The sequence below is a fragment of the Xiphophorus hellerii genome, chromosome 6 (assembly GCF_003331165.1).
Source record: "Xiphophorus hellerii strain 12219 chromosome 6, Xiphophorus_hellerii-4.1, whole genome shotgun sequence".
In the NCBI taxonomy this organism is placed as follows: domain Eukaryota; kingdom Metazoa; phylum Chordata; class Actinopteri; order Cyprinodontiformes; family Poeciliidae; genus Xiphophorus; species Xiphophorus hellerii.
The window spans coordinates 16,066,834-16,092,989 of NC_045677.1; the positions used below are offsets into that span (position 1 = coordinate 16,066,834).

Here is a 26,156-nt window from a genome sequence, read left to right on the forward strand (position 1 = left end):
TGGCCTAGTCTGTGAGGTGCGGTGAAATGTCAGGAAAATCAATAGATAAGGACCACATCAGACCCAGCTTGTCTGGCCTAGCAACAGAGCATCCCCATGGTGATGTCAATTACCTCTGCTTTACAACAAAAACACTGGGAAGAGTCTCTGCAAAGCTGTAAAACTTTTAATGCAGTCTCCTGGTTACATCGAGGAATTTGTAAGAAACCCTTTTTATCCTACTTGTGAGTAAGACAAAGAATGTGCGAATCTTATTGATGGGTGATTTTTTTGTTTTTTTATTGTTTTTTCAACTCAGTCTGATTTCTATTCTCCTCATGGACCCCACATTAGTCAGGGAGAGGTATAATGTAACGAGCAGTAAGGTGCACATAATTGCATATTAGCAGCAACACACTTGGCTGCACGGGAGGTGACTGTGCTAACGAACAGAGAGGCGTTATTAATCACCAATTAATAAAAGCAGGGAGATATCACATTCAGTGTATGGCACGCATGGATTGCTTTGTTTTCAGTGGCTGGTCCAAACCCATTCTCTTATTTATTTCATAAGATTGATCCTGTTCCTGTGCTGTGTTGTTTATCGAGTTCTGACTCTGATCCAGCCCCCCCCCAGGATTCAAACGAGGATTGTTTCGTCATGTTTGTTAACAGATTACATGTGTTTATCCTCTATGAATGAGTCCTAGAATCTGTGGGAACACCATCAGACATGCCTAATCAAAGATGATTATAGGAAAAGAAACAAAGCAAGAAATCCCGTGTTCTGCTTATGCATAAGGAGTAAGAAAAGGGGATAAAAAATGTGTTTCCACTAGGGCACACAGAGTGATGGAGACCATATAATCAACATACAACAGGCCAAGTTGCTCCAGGGGCCCAAGACAAGAGGATATGTGTCAAGGATAATTTTAAAACCCTTAGCAAGAGACAAAACAAGGCTTTCAGCTTCAAAAACTGTTACTGTGTGCCTCCTGTCGGTTTCTCCTCTAACAGCCAACACAGTATGCTTTGCCAGGTTGGAGCTCAGTTAATATGAACATGTGAGAGCTAAATACTGAGACAGAGGAAAACGGGGAGCTAGTGGACAGGGAGAACAGAGAGGAAAAGAGGAAGAGAACAGAGGAGAGCTAAAGGCCTCTCGCTCGGTCTCCTCTCCAGCTCTGTAACGGCCCACAGTGCCTGCTTCACACAGAGCGGCCAGCTGTACAGCAAATGTGCCTTTCCCTCTCCGCCCCCAAACCTTTCCACCCCTCCGGTGCCCCGCCACCCCCTTCGCCTGGGCTGACCAGGCCACCGGCTCCTCTCTGCGAGAGAGGGCTCCTCCCTGACTTGGCTTCGAGCTCACCGTTGTCACCAACCCAAAAGAATTCTGTAGAGGTGACCCCGAAAACAGTTTTCCAGGATGTAGTTTGGTTTTGTTTGTTTACAGTCACCCTTCTGTGTGCTGCCACCTTGGCAGTTGCTGCTGAGAGTGGGCAGGAGGGAAATGAGGATAGGACAGGAGAAAGAAAAAACAAGAAAGAAAGCAAGACAGAAGGAAAGAAACAAAGAATTAAAAAAAACTCTAAATGCCCTGTTGGCTTTAAAACACTTTAAGAATGAACCCAAGCTTCAAAACACGTTATGGCTCTGAAAATCCACACAGGGACATTTGAAACAGAGTGATAAATGGGCCAAACTTGCCCCCCCATGAGGGCCCAAATGTCATAGTTTACACTAGGGTCAAAGTGAAGCAGTGGGGTTTCGTGATGGCATGCTGATAAAACCAAACAGGGTTTTGTATCAGTGAAAGACCTTCAAAAGACCTCTTAAAAAACAAAATAAAAAGGCGGAGTTTGTGAAACATTTGCCGAAGTGTGCATCAGCTATCAAAATGGAGAAATGTATTGATGGAAAAAAAATTTTGTAATCAGGAGGAAAAAAATAGACATTGAAAGGATTGATACTGACTGCAACAGCTGAAAGCTGTAAAAATCTGTGTGTCTCTGGAGAAAAATCGGACACCCTCGATTCTGTAAGTGTGCCATGCCAAAAAAACTCTAAACTAAAGAGTGGCCAGCTGTCTTCTGGCCTGCTATTAAATTGCTCCTTGGATGGTGGCGATATCATTTTTTTCTCCATAGGAGTATCACACCAGGTCCCCAAACAGAGCGACCAGCTGTACAGCAAATGTGTACTGATCCATCTGGGCCCTGGTAGGCTGCAGCCTCCATCTTAAGACACGTGGGGCCGTTCATGGGCTTGGCTGGGGCCGATCTGCAGCACAACCCCTCTGCAATCGTGGCCTCCTCCTCCCTTTCATTTACCTCCATTATCATAGTAAATGTTGAGTAGCTGAGCTCCAGATCCGCCCTTTATGCCTGAACCAGGACCGTCATCATCCGAACGTAATGTCCATGCATCAAAATCCACTGGCAGTCTTACAGAAGAGGTAGCTACAACCACTTCGCCCTAATGGGAGGAGGTGAAGGTGGGGGCTCATTACATTTGCTTTGGAGACACTATTGTATTACACAGGCAGCTAATAAGAATGCGTCTGGCTGAGACGGGCTCGGGTTCTGTTGTTCCATACACTTAGTAGTATAGTTATGTCACGACACATCACTATATATAGAGTTATCAGTGTGAACTGACACCATGGAGCGGGGCATGGATGAAAACAACACCCCTATGAATCCAGCGTCTGCTCCATTACCTACGCTAATAACGCTGACAGCTGAGCGGAGATGACCCCAGCCCCCTGTTTCCCCTCTCCTGTGCAGATGGCCATTAAAAGGAGAAAGTGTCCCTTTTTTCTGTGGAGAAGGTATTTAGAGCTTTTTCCAAATTAGATTTTTTTATTTGCTTTTGGCTCTACATTAACTTTGTAGTGATTACAGACCAGAACTTTAGCCATGATCAGCACTTAAAGAACCACTGGAATTCACAGTAAGTATTCAGTTTTTGCCATCACAAACCTAAATGTAATTCACTGGGATTTTAGTGGATAAAAACAAAGTAGCATATTATTTTGGAGTGAAAGGTTTACACTGAAAAATTATACACAGTTGTCCATGTTTCTGCGTCCTTTTGCATTCAGTTTTGTATACACTAATAATCCATCCATCCATTTTCTAACACCCATCCATTTTTAACACCTGGTGCCTATCTCCAGCTAACGTTCCGGGTGAGAGGTGGGGTACACCCATGGCAGGTCGCCAGTCTGTCGCAGGGCTATACACTAATAAGCCTGAATAAAATTCAGTGCAACCTATTTACTTCATAAGTCAATATAGTCCAACTGTATGTAATTTAAACTCAGTGAATACACTGTTCTATAATGGCCTATGAAGAGTGTCACAAGAACCAAGAGACATGTAGCAGGTCAAAGATAAAGATATTTTCCATTTTTGGAAAGAGTATGGCACAACCACAAACCTATCAAGACATGAACATCCACCTAAACTGATGGGTTGGGCAAGGAGAAAATCATTTAGAGAAGCAGTCCAAAAGTCTGAGGTAAATTTGGAAGAGGTGCAGAGGAAACGACAACTATTAGCTGTGCCCTCCATGAATCAGGTAATCATGATTAAGTGGCAGGAATAAAGCCAATGTTGAAAGAAGGCCATGGGAAGTTGCTCTTAGGAGCTTGCCACAAAGCATGTAGATGGCACAGCAAACATGTGGAACAATATATTCTTTTCAAAGGAAACCAAAACCAAGCTTTTTGGTCTACATGCAAAACATTATGTGGAGGAAACCACAGCACATCATACTGTGCTGTGAAGCCATCCTTAAGGTAACACATGGTGATGGTAGTATTAGTCTGTTAGGTTGCTTTTATTCATGGAGGGCACTGAAAAAGTCAGAATTGATTGAAATATGGTCAGAGTCAAATAGAGGGCAATCCTAGAAGAAAACCTGTTTGAGGTTGCAAACATTTCAAACTTGGGCTGAGGTTTACCTTTGAGAACGACAATGATATACAGCCAGAATGGGATGGCCTACTAAAAGTCCAGCTCTAAATCAATTTGAAAATCTGTGGCAAGGCCTGAAAATTGATGTTCACATACAATCTACACGCAATTTGACTGAGGTTCAGCTGTTTTATAAAGAACAATGGTTAAAAAAGTCAAATGTGCAAAGATGGTGAAGACATGTTCCATAACACTTGTAGCAAAAGGCAGTTCTGCAAAGTATTGACTCACTAGGACTAAATACACATACACCCCAAATGTTTTAGATTTTTAATTGAAACAAATTGTGAAAAATATGCAATATTCTGTGCTACTCTACTACTACTCTAAGAGACAATTTGTGTTTGTCTTTAAAATAAAATCCCAATGAAATACACTGATATTTCTAACTGCTTAATCACAAAATGTAAAAAAAATCGAATGAGTATGAACACCTTTGCAGGAAATTGCAAAGGAAAAATCTCTTCACGGTCCAAATAAAGGGAAAAAATATTGCAACTATTGTATCATCATACATTATTATTAAAACATTTAAGCACATTAGCTTTACTTTGTTCACCTTCACTTTTGTTTCATATTTCAATAACTTTGCTTTTTCCATATTTTACAAATCACTAAATGACTTTGACTAAGAGAAACCTTTTGAGAAGTCAGATGAAACCTGTTATCATGTTGAATACTAAGAAATTGCATATCATAGAAGTAAGACATCAGACAATAACCCAATCACCTATCCTCCTGTTATCTTAAGCTCTCTGAATTCCGCTATTATGAGGGAACTGTGTGCTTGTGCGGCTGAAAGACATAAAATAACCAGTAGGGGGGTTTGTTTTCTACCCTCCCAGTGTGCTCCGTGACTGCCTTTGCGAGAGAAAGGACTAATGCTGGCATGGTACTGTATTAGGCACCCCCAGTAGACTAGTGGGTGAGCAGATCGCAAAGATGAATACAAAACACACACCTACACACCCTCAGCTCGTCTCTCTCTTTTGCAAATACGCCGCAGAATCAAAATCACAAATCACATGCCTCTGATTGTTTATGCACAAACAGTGGGCCCCTGATAGAATTGCCTACCAGTCCTGATAGAATTGCCCACCGTGTTTAAATTCACCTGCGCCTAGAAGCGTGTCCCAAACAGAGAGGCGGTTTGGTTCCAGATCAATGAGTCTCTCCCCCACTGAAGACAACAGATAATGCAGTGTAATGAAAGAGCCGCCAAACGAGCTGAATAAATGAATGAATAAAGGAACGTGAGACCGGAATTCAGACGCCTACTTACTGCAGGCAAGAAAACCTGTTTTCCAATTGTCTCCTCTCTACAAATTATTCTGCCTGCATACAAATGGCAACCAAAAGTGAAGACATTTTGAAAATGTGGAGACTGGTTTTACACTGGCACTCACAGTTTAGAAATCTTGTAAAAAGTAGGAATAAATCTGCAATATCTTTTGTAATATACAACATAATATTCAATTTCCAGTTGATTTAATGCATTAAATGCACTTTGTACAAAAATATAGTACAAAATATTGTACCAACAACAAACAGATTTAAGAGGAGTGCTGATGTAAAAAGATGCATCAAATGGATACGCTAAACAAAAACAACAAAGGAAAGTATGGGTGTGTGGACAATTATTGAAAAATATCAAAAGCTTTGCAAGTATTTTTAACAGTTCTATAAGGGTTTGTTTGAAAATAGAATACTCAGTATAATAGAGTAATTTTGAATTGAGATTTTCGTCTCCACAAGCATGCAAAAATCAGTCACATGCAGGGAAGATGAAACTCAAAAAATAATGAAAGCACAACACTTGGGATGCATTTGATGGTCAAAATATTAAAATAATTCCACCTATTTGGTGATGTGATCCGGGCACTTGTAAGCCTGAATGAGACAGGGTCAAATATTTCAGCATTTAATCATAATGTTTAATATATGATTCATCCTTTATAAAGTGGCCAAAAATCTTTCTGTTATTGTTATAAATTAATTGGGAAAATTTTCCTTACTGATTTGCATACTTCATAAATGACAGTCACAGAAAATCATTTTGCAAAACAGTTACATGTTATACCTGAAGGCCACATTGATTGATCATATGTCATATTATAGACAAACTGATAAATTACACAAGTGCTGCTGAAGCAGAAATAGAACAGATTATCCATTTAATGAAAAAAAGCATTCTTTCCTACCCAGCATGTGGTTGGCCACATGAACTTGGATGTCCCATTCGCTGTAGAACACCATCTGACATTTGATGCACTGGTATGTCTTCTTCTATGAATATAAAAACAGGAATCAATGACAAGTTTAAACAGCAGATAATTGCAGCTGTTTTAGCAATTTGATGAAGTGACACAAAAATATATTTTCTTAGTCAGTTGCTTAACCTTAGAAGTGTTAGTCTAATTGAATACAAAAATGATCAGCAATACCTCCTCAGTTTGAGAGGGGCTGGCTCTCGGCATTGGTGACACTTGGGGGGTCTTCATATGCCCACTGTTGCTGTCCCCTGCTTGTTCTCGATGCACCATCTGGACATGGTTTTGCAACTCGGTCTCAGTCTCAAACTTCACATTGCAGCTGGAACAGCGTGTCTTGATGGCAGACAAAGAAGATGTAGAAGAGGAAGAGGATGATGAAGAAACACCCTTGCCTTTTCCATCTCCAGGACTCAAGCTCTCTCCTTGAACCCATGCAGCAGTTGTTGCAGGAGTCGTGGCCCCACCCTGCTGCTGCTGTTGCCTTCCTCCATTAACTGTTGGACTGGAGCTTTTGGAGCCAGCGGCTGTCACACAAGATGCACAAAGTCCGTAAGGCAGCCCATTGATGTCCAGCTTCACTAAGTCTAGTTTGGACCGGAAATCTTTCAGGCAAGAGGCACACTTAAAAAGCTTTTGAGTGTGGTGTGGGTGTTGGTTTTGAGAGATGACATTGTTGCGACTCATAGGCTGGTTGGAGGACATAGTACCTGTCTTCTGCATGTGAAAGGTACCATGGATCTTGAGCTCCAATGTTGAGGTTACTGTCTGCATGCAAACCACACAGCGAAAACCTGTTAGAGAGTTCCTTAGGTCAGGGTGCATCTGGCAATGCTCGAGAAAGTCTTCCTCGCTATGCAGCGGCATCTTACAAATGCGGCAGCTGCCTGTGTCCAGACTCTTGCTATGGGTTACTTTATGCTCTGTAAGGGTAAGCAAGGAAGGAAATCGTTCCCCACAAATTGGACACATGTAGTGCTTTACAGGCCCAAGGTGAGTCTGCATATGTTCCCTTAGCCCAGCCTCAGAGAAGAAGGTACGGGAACAGACATTGCACTTGTGATTACCCTTGATCATTTCAGCTTTTCTTTTGATCATTGCACTCTCACCAGGGCGAATATTGTGATCTCTTAATTGGTGGTTAGTGAGGAGGGATTCCATAGTATAAGATGCTCCACATATTTCACACCCATACATGGGATCTGCTGTGTCCACCTCTTCTTCACTTCCATCATGGCTGTTCTGTGACTCCACCACAGATCCTCCACCTGCTCCTGGACCGTGGCTGTTAGTTAAGAGTCCTTGGATTTCAACATCTTCTTTAGGCTGGCCATCCCCACCACTTACAGCAGAGCCATTAGTGCCACAATTTGGGGTCTTTCCCTCAAACACACAGTGTTTCTCCCTTAAATGCTTCTCTAGAAGGACAATGGCATGGAAAGCTTTACTGCAGAAACGACAGTTGTACTTCTTGCTGTGGGTGGTAATGTGGCACTGGAGCTCCACCTCCGTGCCAAAGGACTCTCCACAAAAAATACATCGGTGAGAACGGCCTTGGTTTTCCAGATGGCTGTGTTTAACGTGCAACTGTAGGTCGGTCTCATGTCGGAAGTCCCAGTTGCAGGATGTGCAACGATACACCTTCTTCTCATTGCTGTGCTTTACAGCCAGGTGAAGTTGAGTAGACACCTTTGAGTCAAAGACTTCCTGGCACAGAGTGCAGCGAAAAAACACGAAAGTATGCATGTCAAGGAGGTGCTTCTGCAGGTCATCCACTGAAGTGAACTGCTTGTCACAGCTTTCACAAATGTAATACGTGGAGGTAATCGTGAAGTGAATTGTCACATGCTTCAGTAAGGATTCTTGGTTGGGGAACTCTTTGTTACACTGGGGACAAGTGAGCTGAGGCTGTAGACCATCCAAATGAGTTTTGAGGTGAGTCTGGAAAAGGTCTAAACTTGTGTATTTGGCACCACATTGGTTACATATGAACTCACTGGCTGTGCGTGAGGCAGAGCTACCTTGTTTTAGCATGGCAGTTTGTTCCACAGATATTGGTGAAGAGGGGCTGAGAGTGCGCAAAGATTTCTTTCCATTGTTGATGTAGTTCAGAGCCAGAGGAATGTTCTTGTGATTCTCCTTAATGTGCTTGTTGAGTTTCAAAACACTGTTAAATATGGGTGAGTTGGTGCAATATGAACAGGAGTAAACCTCTACTATAGGCTCCTTGGGAGTTACAGCCAAGGGTGAGTCAAATCGCAGGCTTCCTCCATCACAGTGTGTCTGACGAACATGCTCCTCTAATGTAGCCTCAGTCAAAAACCCCATGAAGCATTGAGGGCAAAAGAAGGCATTACTCTCCTTGGCAACGGGACTGGGAAAACCATGGGAGCAACGGATGTGCTCCTGGAGGGCATTTAGGTCACTTAACACCTCAGGGCAAAAGTTACACTGAAGGAGGGCATCGGGCAGGCTGGCTAACAGGGCAGCATGGTCTTCTGCATTGTGGACCTGTTTAAGATGTTCATTTAGGTTTAACAGCGAGGGTAGAACCTCCAAGCAAAATTGGCAAGTATGAGCTTGCTCTGGCTTGTCCAGATGCATGGTTCGTAGGTGAATTTGAAGTACAGCCAAGCTAGAGAATACTTGCTTGTTGCAGTAAATGCAACTGTAGGAGATTTTAGGCTGCTTTGAGGATCTCCCTCCCAACTCAGATGTGTTCTGAGAAGCTCTCTTTCTCCTTCCTCTTGTCTTGGGAACAGGCGCTGCTGCTTCCACCATCGTAGAGCTATCAACAGAAAGATTGGAATCAGGAGTGGTGCTAGAGACAGAAGTGTAGCCCACAGTGAGCAAGGAAGGGCTGTTGCTATGATTACTGGATTCTGGGAGCTGGTGAATGTCCATATGAGAATAGAGGTCCTCTACAGACAAAAAGTGCTCAGAGCAGATGGTACAGGTGTGGCCCTTCCTGTCCCGGCTGTGGGCCTGGTCAATGTGGGTCAGCAGGGTGCCCTCATCACTGAAGGGTTCGTGGCAGTAGATGCACTGCAGGGTGGCCCCAAGGCCTCCATCCTCAGATGGAGAACATTCAGGGTGACACTCGGCGATGTGCCGCTGTAGCTCTTCTGGGACATCAAAACCTTCCTCACACCGACTGCACTTCCGAGTTTCTTTTAGTTTCCATTCGTCAGCTCTATTAAAGCCTGTGCTGCCACTGTCTTTGCCCCTTTCATGTACTTGCATGTGGCCGTGGAGGGAGCTGGAGGAGAGGAAGCCTCGACGGCACACAGGGCACTTGTGGGGTTTGTTGGAGGCGTGGGTTTTCATGTGGATTTTTAGGTGATCACTGCGGGAGAAGGCGGAGTCACACTCTCCACAATGGTACTTCTTATCACCAGTGTGTAGCTTCACGTGTCGATCTCTGCTTCGCTTATGTTTAAACAGGCGGCTGCAAAACGTGCAACTGAAAGGGAGCTTATCGCCGTGACTCTGTTCGTGGCGCTTGAGGAAACTTAAGCGACTGAAAGACTTGTCACAGAACTGGCACGGGTACGGCAGACCAGGGCCTCCTTCCTCTTCTCCAAACTCATAGTCCTCGCAGTGTCCTGGAGAAGTCTGATCTTTACTGGAGGGAGATGATGCTGGCCAAGAACAAGAGGGGTCATCCTCAAGATCTGCACCATCTGGAGAAGAAGACAGAATGAAGTAAAAAACAAAGTAGATGGAAAAAAAAACAGAAAAAGTGCATTAGCAAAGTGTTTTCTTAGATTTAGTTCAGTTATTTGAATAGAAAAGGTGGAGCACCATGATGTTATTTGTCATAGTTGTGAGACTGGTGTATGAATTTAGATTTCTTTATAGTACACTTTATTTTTCTTTCTGTTCTTCAGCAGCTTCAGCTGAAACAATGGCTCTCCTTAGGTGTTATCTGAAAAGTAAAATTTAAATATGCAATTTAAAAATATAATTAGAGAAGAGAATAAGTGGAAATACTTTTACTACAATTAACCTTGTATGTGGCCATGTAATGGCTTAGCCCACTGTGATTCAAAACACAATCTTTCTGACATTTAAAGCCAACACAAGACAATCGGTGTACTTTAGGATGTAGGCCCTGCATGAGGTAAATTAGAACATTTCTATTATTCCTGAACACTCGCTAGAATATTTCTTTAGAAAAACAAAAGCCCAACAAAAAGGCCTAAGTCAATAGGAAGGAAAAAAAACACAGCTAAATCCCTCTTTCAATAAAGAATAAAAATGTGCCAATCATCAGCTGGAGCACGAAGGTAAATTCAGAGAGGACAGGGAAGAGGAAACGGAGAAGCTAAATAACCCACTCAAGGCCAAACAGGTGCAAAAATCAACCAAGTATATAAAAAAACGGCTCCTATTCTTTTTTTTTTTACAAATACTTTAAAGTCTCCCTACATATATTACTTCCTTGCCAACATTCCAATCCAATGGCTCATTCTATGCTGATATGAATGGAAAACAGAGAATCCTACTTTCCAAAGGTTCAAAGGGTTACAGACCACTTCTTCCCGCTGCTGAAGTCTAAATACTGTGAACTTCCTTACCTAAATAACAACGTAATCCCAGCCCCTTCATAAAAAAAAAAATCTGTGTCAAAAGGCCATAACTTGGAATGGGAAAAACAAGAGGAAACTGCTAAGATTTATGAGAGGGAAAAGCATAAGCTCTTTCCAGGATCCAACCACTTTACTTTCCTTCAACTGAGAAATCTAAGTCTCTCTCCCTCTTTTTTCTCTCGTTCTCCATGTCTGTTGTTTTTTTTGCTGTGAGATCTGCCCTTTGTCAGGATATCATGCCCTCTCTGAGCACTTACCCCCATCAGGGCCTATCTTCAGGAAACAGATGGGGTCGGAGGCCATTCCCTTGCCCCTCCAAACTGCTGAAAGCGGCACATTGAGAGCCCACCTCCACACCGTGGCCCTCCCGGAAACCTCCCACCCCTGGCAGGGCGCCCACTCTGCACACACATCTCACTCAAGGAGCGAACCTTGCCTTATTTACTCGCTTTATCTCCCATCCATGTCTCAATGTTTTCTTTCTCTGTGGTTTGAGGGAGGATGAGTGACTCAGTGCGATGCCCTCCTCCACAGAGGGGGCGGATCTGCCCTATCTCGTAGCGCCTCTCAGGGTACAGAAGAAGAAGACAGTGCAAAAAAAATGACCTCAGTCAATGCCTTACAGTCAAACATATTGGCTTGGAGACAATAGTATAAAACAAACAAATAAATGGGGCTGTATACAAGGCTAAATGAAATTCTACTGCCTTAAATGAGGATGAATTTGCCTAGAGACAATTCAAAGCTGTCAGGACAACCTTCTTCCATTTTGATGTTTGTTTACATGATGTACATTATTTATTTAGTGACTTACTCTAATAACACACATAAATAAAATAATGTCTGTGTGGGGCCTGAGGGGAGCTGCAACAGTTCTTGAGTTAAATTAATAAAAATATGATGTTTAGATACATAAAGCTATTATAGCAGACTTGAAATATATGGCACAAATAACCCCATACTAGTGAAATGAGCGAACAATACTGCTATTAAAATCTTACGATGTATCTAATTTGCAACAACTTTCTTTCATCACACTACAAAATTGAGCTTGTCAATTCTAAGAACCAAAAGTCCCAAGATTTTCTTTCTATAAATCACAGGCGTTTCTCTGACGTATAACCAAACTGTGCAGTACTATGATCCAGTGCTGGTCTGGTGTTTCCAATAAAGGCTAGCAAATTCTTAATTTAATCCTAATTTAACAAATTCAGCTTTTTGTGTCTTAGCTGTGGTCATATTTCATACTGTTATACCTCTTTTAATTAAATTAACAAGTAATATACTTATACATGCCGTTGTTTGACAGAACATACAGAACAAAACATTAATCTTTACCCGTTCCTTCCGACTCTACCAATTTCTGATAATTTTTAACTATCCAACAATAACACTTTACCTAGAGATGCAGGGACATCATGCGTCAACCTCACAACCTTTGTCTGGCTCTGCTAGGCATCCACAAATTAATGAATAGATCATAACCTGAGTTCTAATACAATGCAATTTTATTTATAAATAACTTTAAAACACCAATGGCCAAAGTGCACTAAAACAAATAAAACAGACAAAAACAATACAACAATTAAGACATTAAAGTTAACACCTCAAGCTGAGAAAAACAATATGATTTAAGAAATTATTTAGAAAGAGGAAGTGAACCTGCCTATCTGATTTTCAAATGGAGCTCTTCCAAAGTTTAGGGGCAGCAACTTGATCACCTCTCAACCTCCTTTCTGACTTTGGAACAACCACAAAGTTAAAAACAAAACAATCAAGTAATATTTTTAGCACTATATATTTTTTTATTTTCTAAATTAAATAAGTTGAACTACAAATGATATGTCACTTAATACAAGCTATTATTACCATAATAGCTTGTAGCATCTTTAACCTTCACTTTTAACCTTTGTCTGATTTAATGGTCAAAGGGAACAAAGTCCGATTTTTCAGAGAAAAAAAAAAATCGACAAAAATTTTCCAAACCTGATTGATTTGTTGATTTAGTAGAAAGAGGGTGAGATATAAATGCTAATGTGAACTAATATTGTTTACTGTATGCACACTTCAGATATTGAAATTTGCAAATGATAAACACCTTAAGTCTGTCTGAGTTGAATATCAAACTAATTATAATACAAAAAAACCTGAGTAAAGAAACTTTATATGCTTTTTTTTTCTAAAACAATCACAATATAACAGGCTATCTAAAAACAGATCTGACCATTCTCAATAAATTACTAAAAACTATCTATGTCTTCCGTTTGTCAATTGTGAGTGATTTTAATTTGGACCATTTGAAATCAATTACTAAAAAATATTTGGAGGTTAGGGGCTACTTAGATGCAACTTAGGGGCAACTCAATGTTTATTTTTGCATTTTATGCTTGGGAAAATGGCTGCAAACAGATGTGCAATTGTACAACTGTCAATCTTTCACTCTGAGCACAGAAGTAGAATAAGTAGAACCTCCTGCACAAGCATTAATAATGCATTAAGCTGTTTCTGAATGGTAAATCAACAACAAAACACTTGTCTTTTCCAGCAGCCATTGTACAGAGCATACAGCAGTAAAATGAGCCGAAACATGCTAGTCTACTAATAATGAAATGGAGTGCTTACAAGGTGAGAAGAAGGCCCGCTGATTGTGCTGTCAAAATCGGAAGATTTTTGTAATGGATAAGTTTCCTGACACCAAATACATTAGCTTATTGCAAGAAAAAGCTGGATGCTGTTTTTTTTTAGTGCTTGGACTGTTTATAGAAGCAGCATAGACTAAAATGAAACTACAAAAATGTGCAAAGAAGTTCATTTTGAAGAATAGGTTCCCTTTAAAGAAAAAAGCTCATACATTGACTTGTGTGTAAATATGAATCTTTTTACAGTCTAAGAGACTTTTGAGTGGAACAAAAGATAAATATGGATTTTACAAAAGCAAAATGTTCCAAGAACCAACTTCACATTCACAATGGGCAGTCTCAGGAGGCACAAGCTGATGGTTTCACCATATCCCTCACATTCCTTTGACCTAAACATGATTAAAAAAAATTTTGGCAAGACATCAAACAATCAGAGCATGCAAGACAAACCTAAAAGCCTCTTGCAGGAATAACAAGCAAAACCCTGTGAATAACAACCGAAAGACCATGAGAAGACAGCACAAAGCACCATGTAGTGTGCCAAATATGTGGTTTTGACCTTTTTTGTTACTAAACAATAAAATAAATAAAAATGAAGTGAAAATTAAACAAATTAATTTCTACCAATAAATGATGAACGTCTTAAAGAATGTCACCATCTTGTTTTCAAAAGAAAACCGGAGAACGGTTTATTAGAAAGGCAACATATTACTGTTTTCCTCACCTACAGACAGACACACCAACTTTATTAGTAGCACACCATCTACTATTCCACAAAATCCACTTTCACGTCTGAACTTATATGTGCACACATGTCATGCGCAAGCATCCACAGAAAGAAAAAGCAGTGGCCGAAACAAGTGTGTGAACAACTGCAGATGAAAGAACAGTCTTCCTCTGGAGACAAAGAAGAGGAAAGAAAGAGAGAGACTTGTTTTCTTTTCTTTCTTCAACCAGACAAGAAATGCCCAGGCCTTAGCAGCAGCCTGAGTAAATAAAAGAACGGGCCTTACTTCTCTGTCTCTCAGGGCTGGGGGCCTATGCACGCCAGCGCTCTCTGTGCTGCTGCCAAAGGGGATGCTGGGGCCTGAAAAACTACACCCTGCAGCTGAAGGGCTGTCTTTGTTGGTCTGCCAAGGCCTTCCTGAGCATCCTCCAGCCAACAGCCTGTCACATCCTGGGAGGAAGACCTCCATCTTAAGGCTTGTCCCTCTCCGGGAGTTCTGTCCCTACCCCCCTCCCTATTTTTTTTAAGGTCTCCTATATGGAACAAAACAGCTTGATATAAAGTGACGCTGTAGGGAATGATGAATAATGAGTCACAGCCATATTAACTAAAAGAGTACGAAAAAGCTAACTAAGCTACAGGGCATAAAAACTGTCTAACAAGTAAATAAAAATCATGCTTTGTCTGCAGGTTCTGTGATGCCAACTGCATGACGAAGACATCTGTAGTATTGCACCAATTAGTTATTTCCTAATTCTTGTGGTGTAGAAAAAACAAAAAATTTCCTTCTCATACGCAGGTCTCAGTTTCCTCTTAACCAGTCTGAACTACTCTTTGTGCTCCACTTCCTCTGTGTTCATTTATAGCACCTTCTCCCAAAGTAAATAGTACTTGCTCAAATACGATTCTTAATGCCAGGAAAAGGTAAGTTTGCCTTTTTAGTACACAGCGGCACAGCTTTCGAAAGCCCTGAGGAATGCTTATTTATGCAATTAAATATTTTGAAAATCAGCCATACACACACACACGCCCACGCCCACCCCCCCACACACACATATATATAAGTGTATATACATATATATATATATGTGTGTATATATGTATATATATAAATGTTTTCAGGAAATACAGTCATTATTTATCCTGATGACATTTTCTCCCATTTGGTATGTATTACGCATGGTGGCACAGCTGTCTGAAAGCTGGAGTACTGCAATTGATTTTAGCATATACTGTACTGTGTATTTTTAGCCATTTAAGACAAAAAGTAACTAAAGAAGAACAATAAATACCACTGAAACAAAAACGGGTCCTGTGTTTTTAAGGTTACAGTTCCACAATGTTATTTTCTTTTAAAGCTGTCTCAAAATAGAATTAAGTCATGTCCTTAGGAAGTCAAGTGTCTTAGCATGATACACCAACACAAAGTATAATTACAAATTAGAAGACAAATTTTCTGTAGTTTTAAATAATAATAATAACCTTCATTTAATCAAATTGATTTCCAAATTTATTCCTGAAATTTAACTTTATAGTACTTTATATTTTATGGCTGAATTATTACTTTTTTTCCTGGCAGAAAAATTACTTGCAGTCATCTAAGAGCTTTGTTTCTGTTAGGAACATTTTTGAAAAGATAAAACAATATAAAAGGAGTAGCAGTTTTGAAAGCAAAACTGCTATTGGACTTTTTTTCTTGAAAATCCTTTCTGCCCTTCTCAATAACCAGTGGAAGAATTGAGCCCTTCTTGTAATTGCTGACCAATTTTTACTTGTTTCCACTATTATTTTGGCAATCAAATTGAAAGGCCTCCTTGCCAGCACCCTAATCTTTAGCTCCCTCCACAGGTGCTCTATCAGAATCAGCTTGAAACTCTAACTGGGCCACTCAAAATTTTTATATCACTTCCAATCAGAAAAAACATGTAGGTAAAATTAAGCAACTCTTTCAAACCTCAATCTGCCAGGGGTATGAATATCTTTGAACTTAGCTTTATGTCTTTCGGACACCTTTTTAAGGACAAAGCTTCGAGAAAAGCAAATCTTTGTGACTCTGAAACCAGATTATTTTGGCTTGTCACTGCTGGAAAGCTGCAGATTAGGTCTCTATAATTGAACAAAGGCAAACTCTTATCAAAAAATGTATTTACTACAAGTCATTTGCTGCTTTTAGAGCAAAATACACCTCCAAAAGCAGAAGGCTGGCCACCCTTTTATGCGCCCAACCTCATCTCTTTCTGTGCTGTAGTAGAGATCTGTACGTGGCGGTTGTCATAAGAGAAGCGTTTGTGTGAGCGCATTTGTGGCACATTGGGGATTGGGGGATTCATTGAATAAACAAAAAGCTGACAACTTGTCTGATGTAACACCATGACCCTGCTTCACATTCAGGGTGGGTGGGTGGGGGGGAGTCTTTTTACAGTTACTGGGAAAAATGGTGAGCCTTTTCCCATGAGGCACCGCATGTGTCATCTCCACACTTTTCCCTTTCTGAAGCCCAAATAGGAACTTGTGTCTGAACAGAATGTTGTTGTGTGGATGGCTCTGATTGTGACACAGTCATTTAGGATCTAATAGTGGAGGTGGCGAAAGAGATTTTCCACATTAGCTAAGATGCCTTACACTGTCTGTGACAAAGAGATGGGTGGGGAGTTGTTTTTTGTTTTTTTTCCCTGGAACTGATACCAGTCAGACGAGCAAATCACTCCGTTGAGCTCAGAGGATGCACATCTTTTTGGAAGAGAACCAACTTAGAGATTTACTCACAGTGGTCCTGCTACATCCCAGTTTAATACATCAAATCCAGTCAAAATGAAACACTGATTATTTCCAGAAGCTGCAAGCAAACATGGCAGGTGGCTAGTTAGGACTTTTTGCAACTTGTAAACAAAAATATGGATGAATGAGGAAAAGCATTTTAAGATAAAATTTCCAGCCACAGATATTGTGTAGTCTCTGCGTAAAGTGTGTGTGCGCAGACTCATCTGTCTCTCGCTTTCTTTTTTTTTTTTTCAGCAAACACAATATGTTTTTACACATCATTGGGAAATGTCAGGTCCCTCTCCCCCTTTGCTTCAGATCAATCAAATCCACCAAGCTACATGATGAGAAGGAGGGGTTGAATGAGACAACTGGAGCATCCGTGCACAAGGATGCCGTCTCTTAGTGGACATACTGGGAAAAAAAATGTTGGCTGAAATAGGGACCTACTTCCCGCAGTTTCATCAGCAAGTTACTTTGGCCAAACATCACGTACGTCCAAAACACAAGACAACACAAAGCTTCAAGGAGAATTGCTCACATCCCCAAACTGCAGTCAGTGGGGATATTTTCACGCCGGGCCTGACATAAAGAGCCGAAACATCAAGCGCTGCTCTGACTCTGTGGTGGGGGTGTCCATTATTCTGGCCCTCATGGCTCTGTCTCTCAACCATGGGGAAGCGGCAAACTGTCAACCACTTTGTCCACATTACCCACGTCCCCCAGCTCAGACAGGAGCACTTGGTCACTGTCCCAGAAATCTCAGTGCCCCAGTGGCATCCAGGGAAAGTTAGACAAATGGAAGGCCAGAGGAAGAAAAGTAGGCCGGCCAGTCATCCTTTACAGTACCAGGCTGTTTTTTTTTCTGTGATAGAATGACACAAATAGGATTATATCGCAAATATCAGTGCATTTAATGTTTATCAGCATTGAAGGCTGAACATCTGATAATGTTACAGTGTTTGAATTATAAATGGTTTAACATGTCTAATCCACTACAACACCATGCTATTAAGGCTCTGACCCCTCAGGACATTTTTTAATAGTATTTGTGTCCCTGCATTGAAAATTATCTTTGACTACATAGCAGAGATTTCACAGTTCATTTTTTCCAAATCCAAGTCAAATCTCTGGTCTCAATTGACTGAAAAAACTAAAAATCATAAACATGCCCTCTATCCTGTCTATGACCCTACCTTGAGAATTCAAATCCTGTGCTGTTTGACCTTAGACCTAATGGAATAAATGTAAAGTTATAATTTATTTATAGAAGTTATTTCTTCCATAATTTATAAGAAGAAATAACTTATATGAGCTACTTCAAACTATTTAAAAAAATACAAACCAATATCTACCCAATTAAGAACATACAGTATATCTATATTTATGTTTAAAGAAAAATCACAGAACGAGATCCACAAGTTATTAGTATTACTATTGAATTGAATAATTATTCAATTATATAGCACAGAATTATAGCACATTGCAATAGTATGCTATAATGACAAAAATAATGAGTGATTTGTTGTAAAGCAAAAGTGACTTTGTAATAATGCAACTAGTCACAAAAGCAACTTTTGTTGCTTTTTCAGTCTGTAGTTCACTGATTATATGATAAAGATTGCAAAAAGTAAATTGCTAAGTACAAGTTCATTCTCAATTCTTTATTTTATTATTTTTTTCATGGTACATGGGACAAGCCTGAAACTCGAAACACCATCTCTGCTACTGTCTCTAGGATTCCCTCAAAAATGCTGCTACACCAATTCTGCCAGTAAGTGGCAACAGCATCAACATTTACAACATCAAAATTCAAAAGAATACCCTGTGTCCAGCCAAAGCCAAAGATTCAAAGGATTCTTTCAAAACTATTTTAGTTCATGTTCTCTTTGATGCTGTCACTTTAAACTGAGTCATTTCACTTTGTGGCTTATATTTGAATTCGGAGGGCAGTCTGGACAAAGCACGACAGATGTGAACAAAAAAATAAAAACAAATAAAAAACAAACAAAAAAAAAACAGCAGCTCGACTGTTTATGTGGTCTCTTTCACAAAAGGCAGTTGTGGTCATGCATGAAATCCAGTCCTCCCAAATATGTCGCAAACAGATTCTTTTACATATATTTACTTTGGAACGCTGTGTTAAAAAGTCAAATGTTTCTCACTAAAATTTCACTGGCAGCGAATGTAAATGCAGCAGAAAATCTCAGTTTTGCTAAATATTTATGTTAATGTGGAAAGTCAGCAAAGCATGTCGCCAAGACATATTCGATAACCAAATACAACAAGCCTGTGAAGGTGAGCATTAATTAGAAAAGTAGTTCAAAGGCTGATGGTAACTCTAGAAGGGCTGCAAAGATGTACAACTCAGGAGGGAAAATCAATGGACAATTATGTAGTCATGCACTCCACAAATCAAAATTTTATGGAAACGTAGCATGGAAAAAGCCATTGCTGAAATAAATCTATAAGAACTTCAGTTTACAGTTTGCAAAAGTTATATAGGGGGAACTATATAACTATATAATGTTGGAAAAAAATTATCATGCTATGGAAATCTCCATACTTTTTCACTTTCACTTGAGCAATTTTTTTAATGACTACCTTTTACTTCTACTTAAGTAAAAATATACTCGCGTAACGCTACACTTATTTGAGTACATGCATTGGCAACTCTACACAATTGTGAACATACACGCAAAATGAGTTGTAGCCCAATGATTGTCTTGGGAGAATCAATTTGGGTATGAAAGTTGCACATATAACATTAATGTGCAACTTTCAGTTTTTCAATTACAGAACATTCAGAAAAAAGCACTTACAGCAAGTGTGAAGGTGTACAATCACAAAATGTGGAAAAGTGTAAAGATCATGAAACTTCTGAAAGACACTTTGTGATTTCTAAGAAATGTAAAATATTATTTCTTTAAAAATATAGACAGTAATAAATGCCTTTATTGCTCACTTTCTATAGGTTCTGCAAAGACCCAGCTGAAGGATCTCGTTGGAGCAGTCAAGTGGAGGTGTAGCAGTTGGGGTATCTTTCCTACAACTGAGTGGGCTGTTGGTGTGTAGAGGAAAGGACAGTTGACCACTTCAGGTGGACTTTGCACAAACAGGAAGGACGCTGTTCCTCTGGTCTTGGCCAGACCAGCAGCCACAGTGAGCCTCCCAGGGGGAAGGAGGAGGATGACAATCTGTCCCCCAGCATGCCTCTTCACCGCCTGCACTCACTGCGAGAGCTGGCTCTGAGGGAGCGCTGGGCCAGGCAGGACTGGACCGGGCAGAACTGGTCTGGGCTGGGTTTCAGTAAGCAAGGGGGCTTTCGTCTGCATTTGTTGTTCCCTCAACACTGCAGCAAACTAGGCGCAGGACCCAGTGGACATTCAACTAGCCAGTCAGCTGTTGTGAAAGTTGCTGCAGCTCTGCAATCCACTAGCTCCTACTGTATTTTCCCACAAGAGGGTTTACTTTGATGTTTTTTTTATGTTTGCCCACACACTTAGTTACTCAAGAAAATGTGATTTATGTGATAAGCTTGGAAAAAATGTGCATAGAAATATGCTGAGTTACTATATAGAATGGTTGCTTCATTAAAATAGGGTTTGCTCTGCAAGTTTGAGAAGACGGCGTCTATTACTTAAAACCCAACAAAATGCTAAGTGAATTTGGAAATTGGGATTTAATTCTCTTAAATGCTCTTTAAAACTTGGACTAAACTTCAAATTTGAGTTACATTGCACATACGCAGTGCCATGAAAAAGTATTTCCTTCCTTGCAGTTTGTTTTTGTCACACTTTAATGTTTCAGTTGGTCAAACACATTTTAATACTGGCAAGGGCAAAAATAACAAGTAGTTTTCAAATGACATAATTTACAAAGAGAAAAAAGATATCCAAACTAAACAGGTTATGTGAGAAAAAGTAACTCTCCCCAAACCTAATAAAAGAAGGTGCTCAAGATGGTCAAAGCCAAAGGAAAAAGAAAAAAAAGAAGAAACACTCTTTTTCACAGAAATGTAAATCTTGTTGGGTCTGAAATGTTTCAGCACTTAGTGAGGGAATTGCTTTGCAAATCACACAAAAGCCTAATGAAAGTCATGTTAATACAAAAAACTATAGCAACGACCTCCTACCCCAGCCTGAGCATTAGCTTATGTTAGAAAGTCATGCCCCTGCTTCATGACCCGCGACCTCTGCTTCCACTGATGAATACACTCTGGCTTTATTTGATATTTCTTCAATAGCAGTTCAGCTTGTCAGTGGTAAAACAACTGGATACAACCCAGAAGGGAGAAGAAAACATGCATACTGGAGAACAGAGCAGGAGGGGAAGAAAAACAAGCATCAACTCAAGCAAGACGATGTATTTTCATGCATCCCTGTCTTAAATGTCAAGATTTCTTAGCCCTCAGTGACTGCAGTGCTGACACCTCTCCAAGGTTCAACAGAAACCGCATTCATTAATAATTAGCTTAGCTACGAAGACAGGAGCGCGAGTGAGAATGAGCAAGTGTGCGTCAGACAGAGAAAATTTAAACGTCTGTCCTTTCCCGAGAGAATCAAATTTCACTACAAGTTCTTTCTTTCATCCTGCATCATTTTTTTGTTTTCCTGGCTTGTTGGCCAGATTCCCGAACGCAGTCCACGAATGAGCAATGCAGACGTCGCATCAGCCTCACAGCTCCCTCCCGTCCTTAATCATGGCTCTAATACCCTCCAGATGAATAAACATCTTCATCCCTTCTGCATTTAAAGCCAGAAGGCTCCTCCAGTCTTGAATCCAAGAAAGAGAGACAGAAAGAGAGAAAGAAACGAGGAGCTGAAGAAAAGGAAAAGGATGACAGATGGAAGGGTGGATCAATGTTGAAATGAACCAACAGCAAAGTAACAAAGCTATGGCAAGATTTTCTGGTTCTTCCCATAATACGTCTGATCTATTTCCCCCTTGACACAATTATCACAGTCGTTCTAATTATTTTCCCCTCTTAAACAGATTCCTAATGACAGACTGTGTTTTCTTTAATGATCGTGTTTGTATAGCGAGGATTTTAGAGTGCTGTTGTGCAACCTTGTCGCCTCAGACTGTGTCCACAGACTTGCACAGGAAGGGGGGAAAGGGGCGGAGAAAGTGGAGGCAAAAGGGGGTTGGTCTCTAGAGAATGGGCCAGGCCCCAGACCAGCTCTGCTTTGGCCCAGTAACTGTGCCAGAATACTCACGACATGTGCGTACAGTATGTGAGCACAAATGGCAGACGGATTTAGGGGTTTGCTTTGTTTCGTCCTGCATTGTTTTTTTCTGCTATCCAGGCAGCTCATCACTGTCGAATCATATTGGTAAAAAGGATCGAAAAAAGCATGAACATTAACACAACCATACATGCTAACTAACGGGCAAATGCCTCACCAAAGAAAGCAGTTCACTGCTCCTCACCCTGATCTTCATTTGCAGGGTAGGGATAGAATATGAAGCCTGAATACAACCAGACAAATGACTACAGGGCATTTTACTTATTCATCCATCACTTCACATTGATTTATTCCTGTTTATCTATTTATCAGCTGACAAAACAGAAAAAAAATCCTTTACCCTGAACTGTTTTACTAAAAAGTTTGCATGCTGATGGGCACAGTGAAAAACTTTGAGGGTTACTGTAGAAAAAAAAATCCCTTCATGAATGCCCTCCTGTCACACCAACACATCAACACATACTTTTCTCCCTATTTACATATACTTTGCACATCTTGGCTTACTAACCATTTACTTAGTTACATGCCACCACCTGGGAGGCTATTTATGTCTCTCTCAGGAGAGGAACTCTCTATGACTGCCAAACAAAATCCTCTAAGGTATTACCAACTATTTAATACGAGAAAACTTGAGAAAAGTGTTTGGAAGCTTTTCATTTTCATTTCTGCTTTAAAAGCAATGTTAAGAGAGATAGTCAAATCTAAGAGTTAAGTTACTGATTATTAGAAGAGCAGCATAAAAGAGTGTGCTTTAAGATACTTTTTGTTTATGCTGCAATCGTTTTGTTCTCACACCCTGTAATATTGTATGTGGCAATCCGAAGGTACAGCTTACTGCAATGAACCAATTTCAAGGACCATCATTCAAGAGAGTGAATGTAATAGTCCCCTAATATCAGTTATCACTGACAGGAACATCCATATCAGCTAATTACTTTTCACTGTGCCGTTGTAGATGAGAGGACACCGGCCGTTATCGGTATATAAAAGGAGAAGACATTGCTATTTCACCATTAGTGTGGCCCAGCCATTGTTGCTGTCTCTAATACAGAAGCGGTGTACAATGAAATGGTAATAAATCCCATGTCACTCATCCGGCGGCTCACTAAGCTATTTTATATTTCAAGAGAATATCACTGATAAGGTGACCTTTAATTAAGGTCGCTGTGCATATAGGTTGACATGTCAGGTCGTGAAAGCGATGTGTTTAGTTTGCCACTGGATGATACACACCTCAAATAATGTAGATGATATATTCTGATTGCAACAGGATATATGTTGTTAAACATTTCTTTACATCAAGTAGAAGAACAGAACTTCACTAGGTAAAAGCTTTCATTTTAGCCTTCTAACATTTGCTGCCCATGCTTGTTCCTCCGTAGTTAGAGTTTGGGTTTATGATGTAAAATATTTTTTTATGAAGCTGGGGAAAAAACATGGAGTACTTTACAAAATAACTTTTTGAGAACTTTTAAGCACAAAGTGCATTTTATTAGATTTTTTTTGTAGCATAATTATGCTGTGGGAATTCATTTTTTCAGCGAGATCAAGAAAGTTGCCCAGAATTAATGAGACAATGAATTGAATTAGAAGGAGCAAAAATCCTTTTCCAACAGAACAGCATCACTAAACATACAGTTAGAATGGTCCAGGCCAAGCCCACACCTAAATCCAACCAAGAATCTAAGGCAAGACTTGAAAATCTATATTTATAGATAATATGCAATAATGCTGATGACTGTTATAGTGAAAATATGGCTAGTGATAAACAGTGCGTTAGCTAAACAGCATTGAGGGGTTTCCATTTTGGATCCATTAATAACCCAGAAATCAGTCAATGAGTCATATATAAAGCTGGTTGGACAGAGAGGAAATTCAAATTTCATTTTAAGCTTACATTTTCTTTCTTGATCAACAGCCCTCTATGTTCCAGTTTACAAGAAGATATTTGCAGTAGTTCTAAAATGTTGTAAAACATTTTCTGCTGCATCAAGCATCAAATATATCGCTAGCACAAAGAGCACAAGTGCGATGTACTTATATGATTAGCTGAAATTTATTCCAGTCAAACCAATTTGTTGCAATTATTGTCCAATGATATTGCTATAGTGATACAATTACAATATATGGTACAGCTTTACAATACTTTACAATAATGCACTTTTTTGATATATCACACAAAATTTCCAAAACATATTGAATTTTGTAGATGTATCTTGAATGTTGTTCTAGTTATTAAAAAAACAAATAGACAAGTAGAAACTGAGTTAGAAAATCTATTTTGAATTGTTGTGAGCAGAGAAAAAAATCACAAACAAAAAATTTTTAGGAAAATTTAGAAAATTCCCAATTACTTTAGTATTGGGGACTGTAAATCTATGAGACACTTACAAAATTATTTGCAATTCTTTCTTTTTTTTTACCACTATACTTAAATATAGCAATAAACATCTGTGTCTAAGAACAGATGGTCTAAGATGTTTTGTCTATTCAGTGAAATTCAGATATTTTCCTGTTTTTGCATGTCTCACATAAACAAACAAGATTTGGGAAAACAACAACACACATCATACATGACTGAACCTCGTACATGTCACTATAATAAGAAGTCTTGATTAGGATTCGGCAGACGTAACATCCCGCATGCACAGTCTCTGCTTTGCTAGGCTTCAGATAACCTTTATCCTATAGGGCTTAATTAATGTCAGCCAGTCGACTCTGCCTTTCAGAAGGAAACGACTTATTCTTCTGCCCTCATGAAGCCCAAATCCCTCTGTTTCACTGCTGAGGCCGACTGGCTTGTTTATCCCAACTACAGGTACTGCTCCCTATTAAGGCCAGCACTTGTTACAGGGAAGAGGTTGAATTATTTACCAACAGTAGAGGGGGAGATGGACAGAGGGAATGAGAAGAGGCATTTTATACATGGATGAGATTTTTATGTTGTTGTTTTTATGAGGTTAGAAACACGGCAAAGTTAATTATCTATAAATATTTTATAACAGGTGCTGATTACTGAAGAGATTGGCTAACTGAATTTCAGGAGACTCAAAATAACAAAGTTAATACATGGGTGAATTACTATGCTTTTAATCCCTAATGGGAAATATCTCATGCTGCTTCGTATTTGGAGTTTTATCCAATTGGTCATGAGTAAATAGATGAATGTGTTTTGTTAAATAGATACCAAGAGGTGCTTATGCACAGTTTTCACCCTGGGCAAACTGTCTGCATTCTATCTGCATCTCGGGCTCTGTGCACAATACAACAAAACATACAGAAAACAAAAGGGAGCACAGAGGGGGGAGAGAACGAACAGACAGACCAAACAATAAACCCAACCACAAGAGACAGAGTTTAACTTTGTGTGCGTGTGTGTGTTTGTGCGGAATCAGAACGAGAGACAGAAAGCAAGAGGAGGACGAGGGAGATGAAGACAAATGCAGAAGGGGAGAGAGACAGAGGGTGGCGGAGAAAAAGAAAGACAGAGGGAGAAATCAAATTTGCAAGAACATAACAAAAAGCTGTATCTTCGACAAAAGAGAACACACAAGGGTATTTGTCTAGCTGTCTGCACCAGCAGGATCCTCTGAAAGTTTATTAAACTAGAACCCTTCAAGAGAAGGCAGAGAGTAGTAAACTATACTTCTGGGGAGGAAAGGAGAGAGAGGGAACGGGAATGAGGCAGGGGGGGGTTGGTTGAAAAAAAGTAGCTTTCAGCCTCTGTCTTTCAGAAATTCTTTTATTTCAGCCATGCATTAAGTAACCTCCCCACTGAGTTCTGCTCTCCTTCCTGGTGTGGATAAAGCCGTCCCTCGGGGGAGCCGCTGGTAATTTCCAGCTTCGCCAGAAACTCAGGTATTAGAAAAGACCGCTTGGGGACCTGCCACAATATACCTTCACAATTTCATACGCTTTGAAAAAAAAAAAAAAGAGGGAGCCTTTTCCCTCCCAACCTAC

The 26,156-nt window shown here is 40.0% G+C and overlaps 1 protein-coding gene across 8 annotated transcripts in view; it reads right to left on the reverse strand.

Moving 5' to 3' along the window:
* The window catches only part of znf521 (zinc finger protein 521), a 115,320-nt gene that overhangs the window by 57,262 nt on the left and 31,902 nt on the right, over positions 1 to 26,156 (reverse strand). For 5 of the 8 annotated variants that reach the window (XM_032564645.1, XM_032564644.1, XM_032564643.1 and 2 more), the window contains 3 exons: positions 6,404 to 9,912; positions 6,161 to 6,245; positions 5,817 to 5,849 (listed from right to left, as the gene is read on the reverse strand). In XM_032564645.1, coding sequence (XP_032420536.1) covers positions 5,817 to 5,849; positions 6,161 to 6,245; positions 6,404 to 9,556 — 3,271 coding nt within the window. In that variant the 5' untranslated portion in view covers positions 9,557 to 9,912. The remainder of the gene's footprint in view (positions 1 to 5,816; positions 5,850 to 6,160; positions 6,246 to 6,403; positions 9,913 to 26,156) is intronic. The other 3 variants (XM_032564640.1, XM_032564642.1, XM_032564641.1) reach the window with 3 other exon arrangements.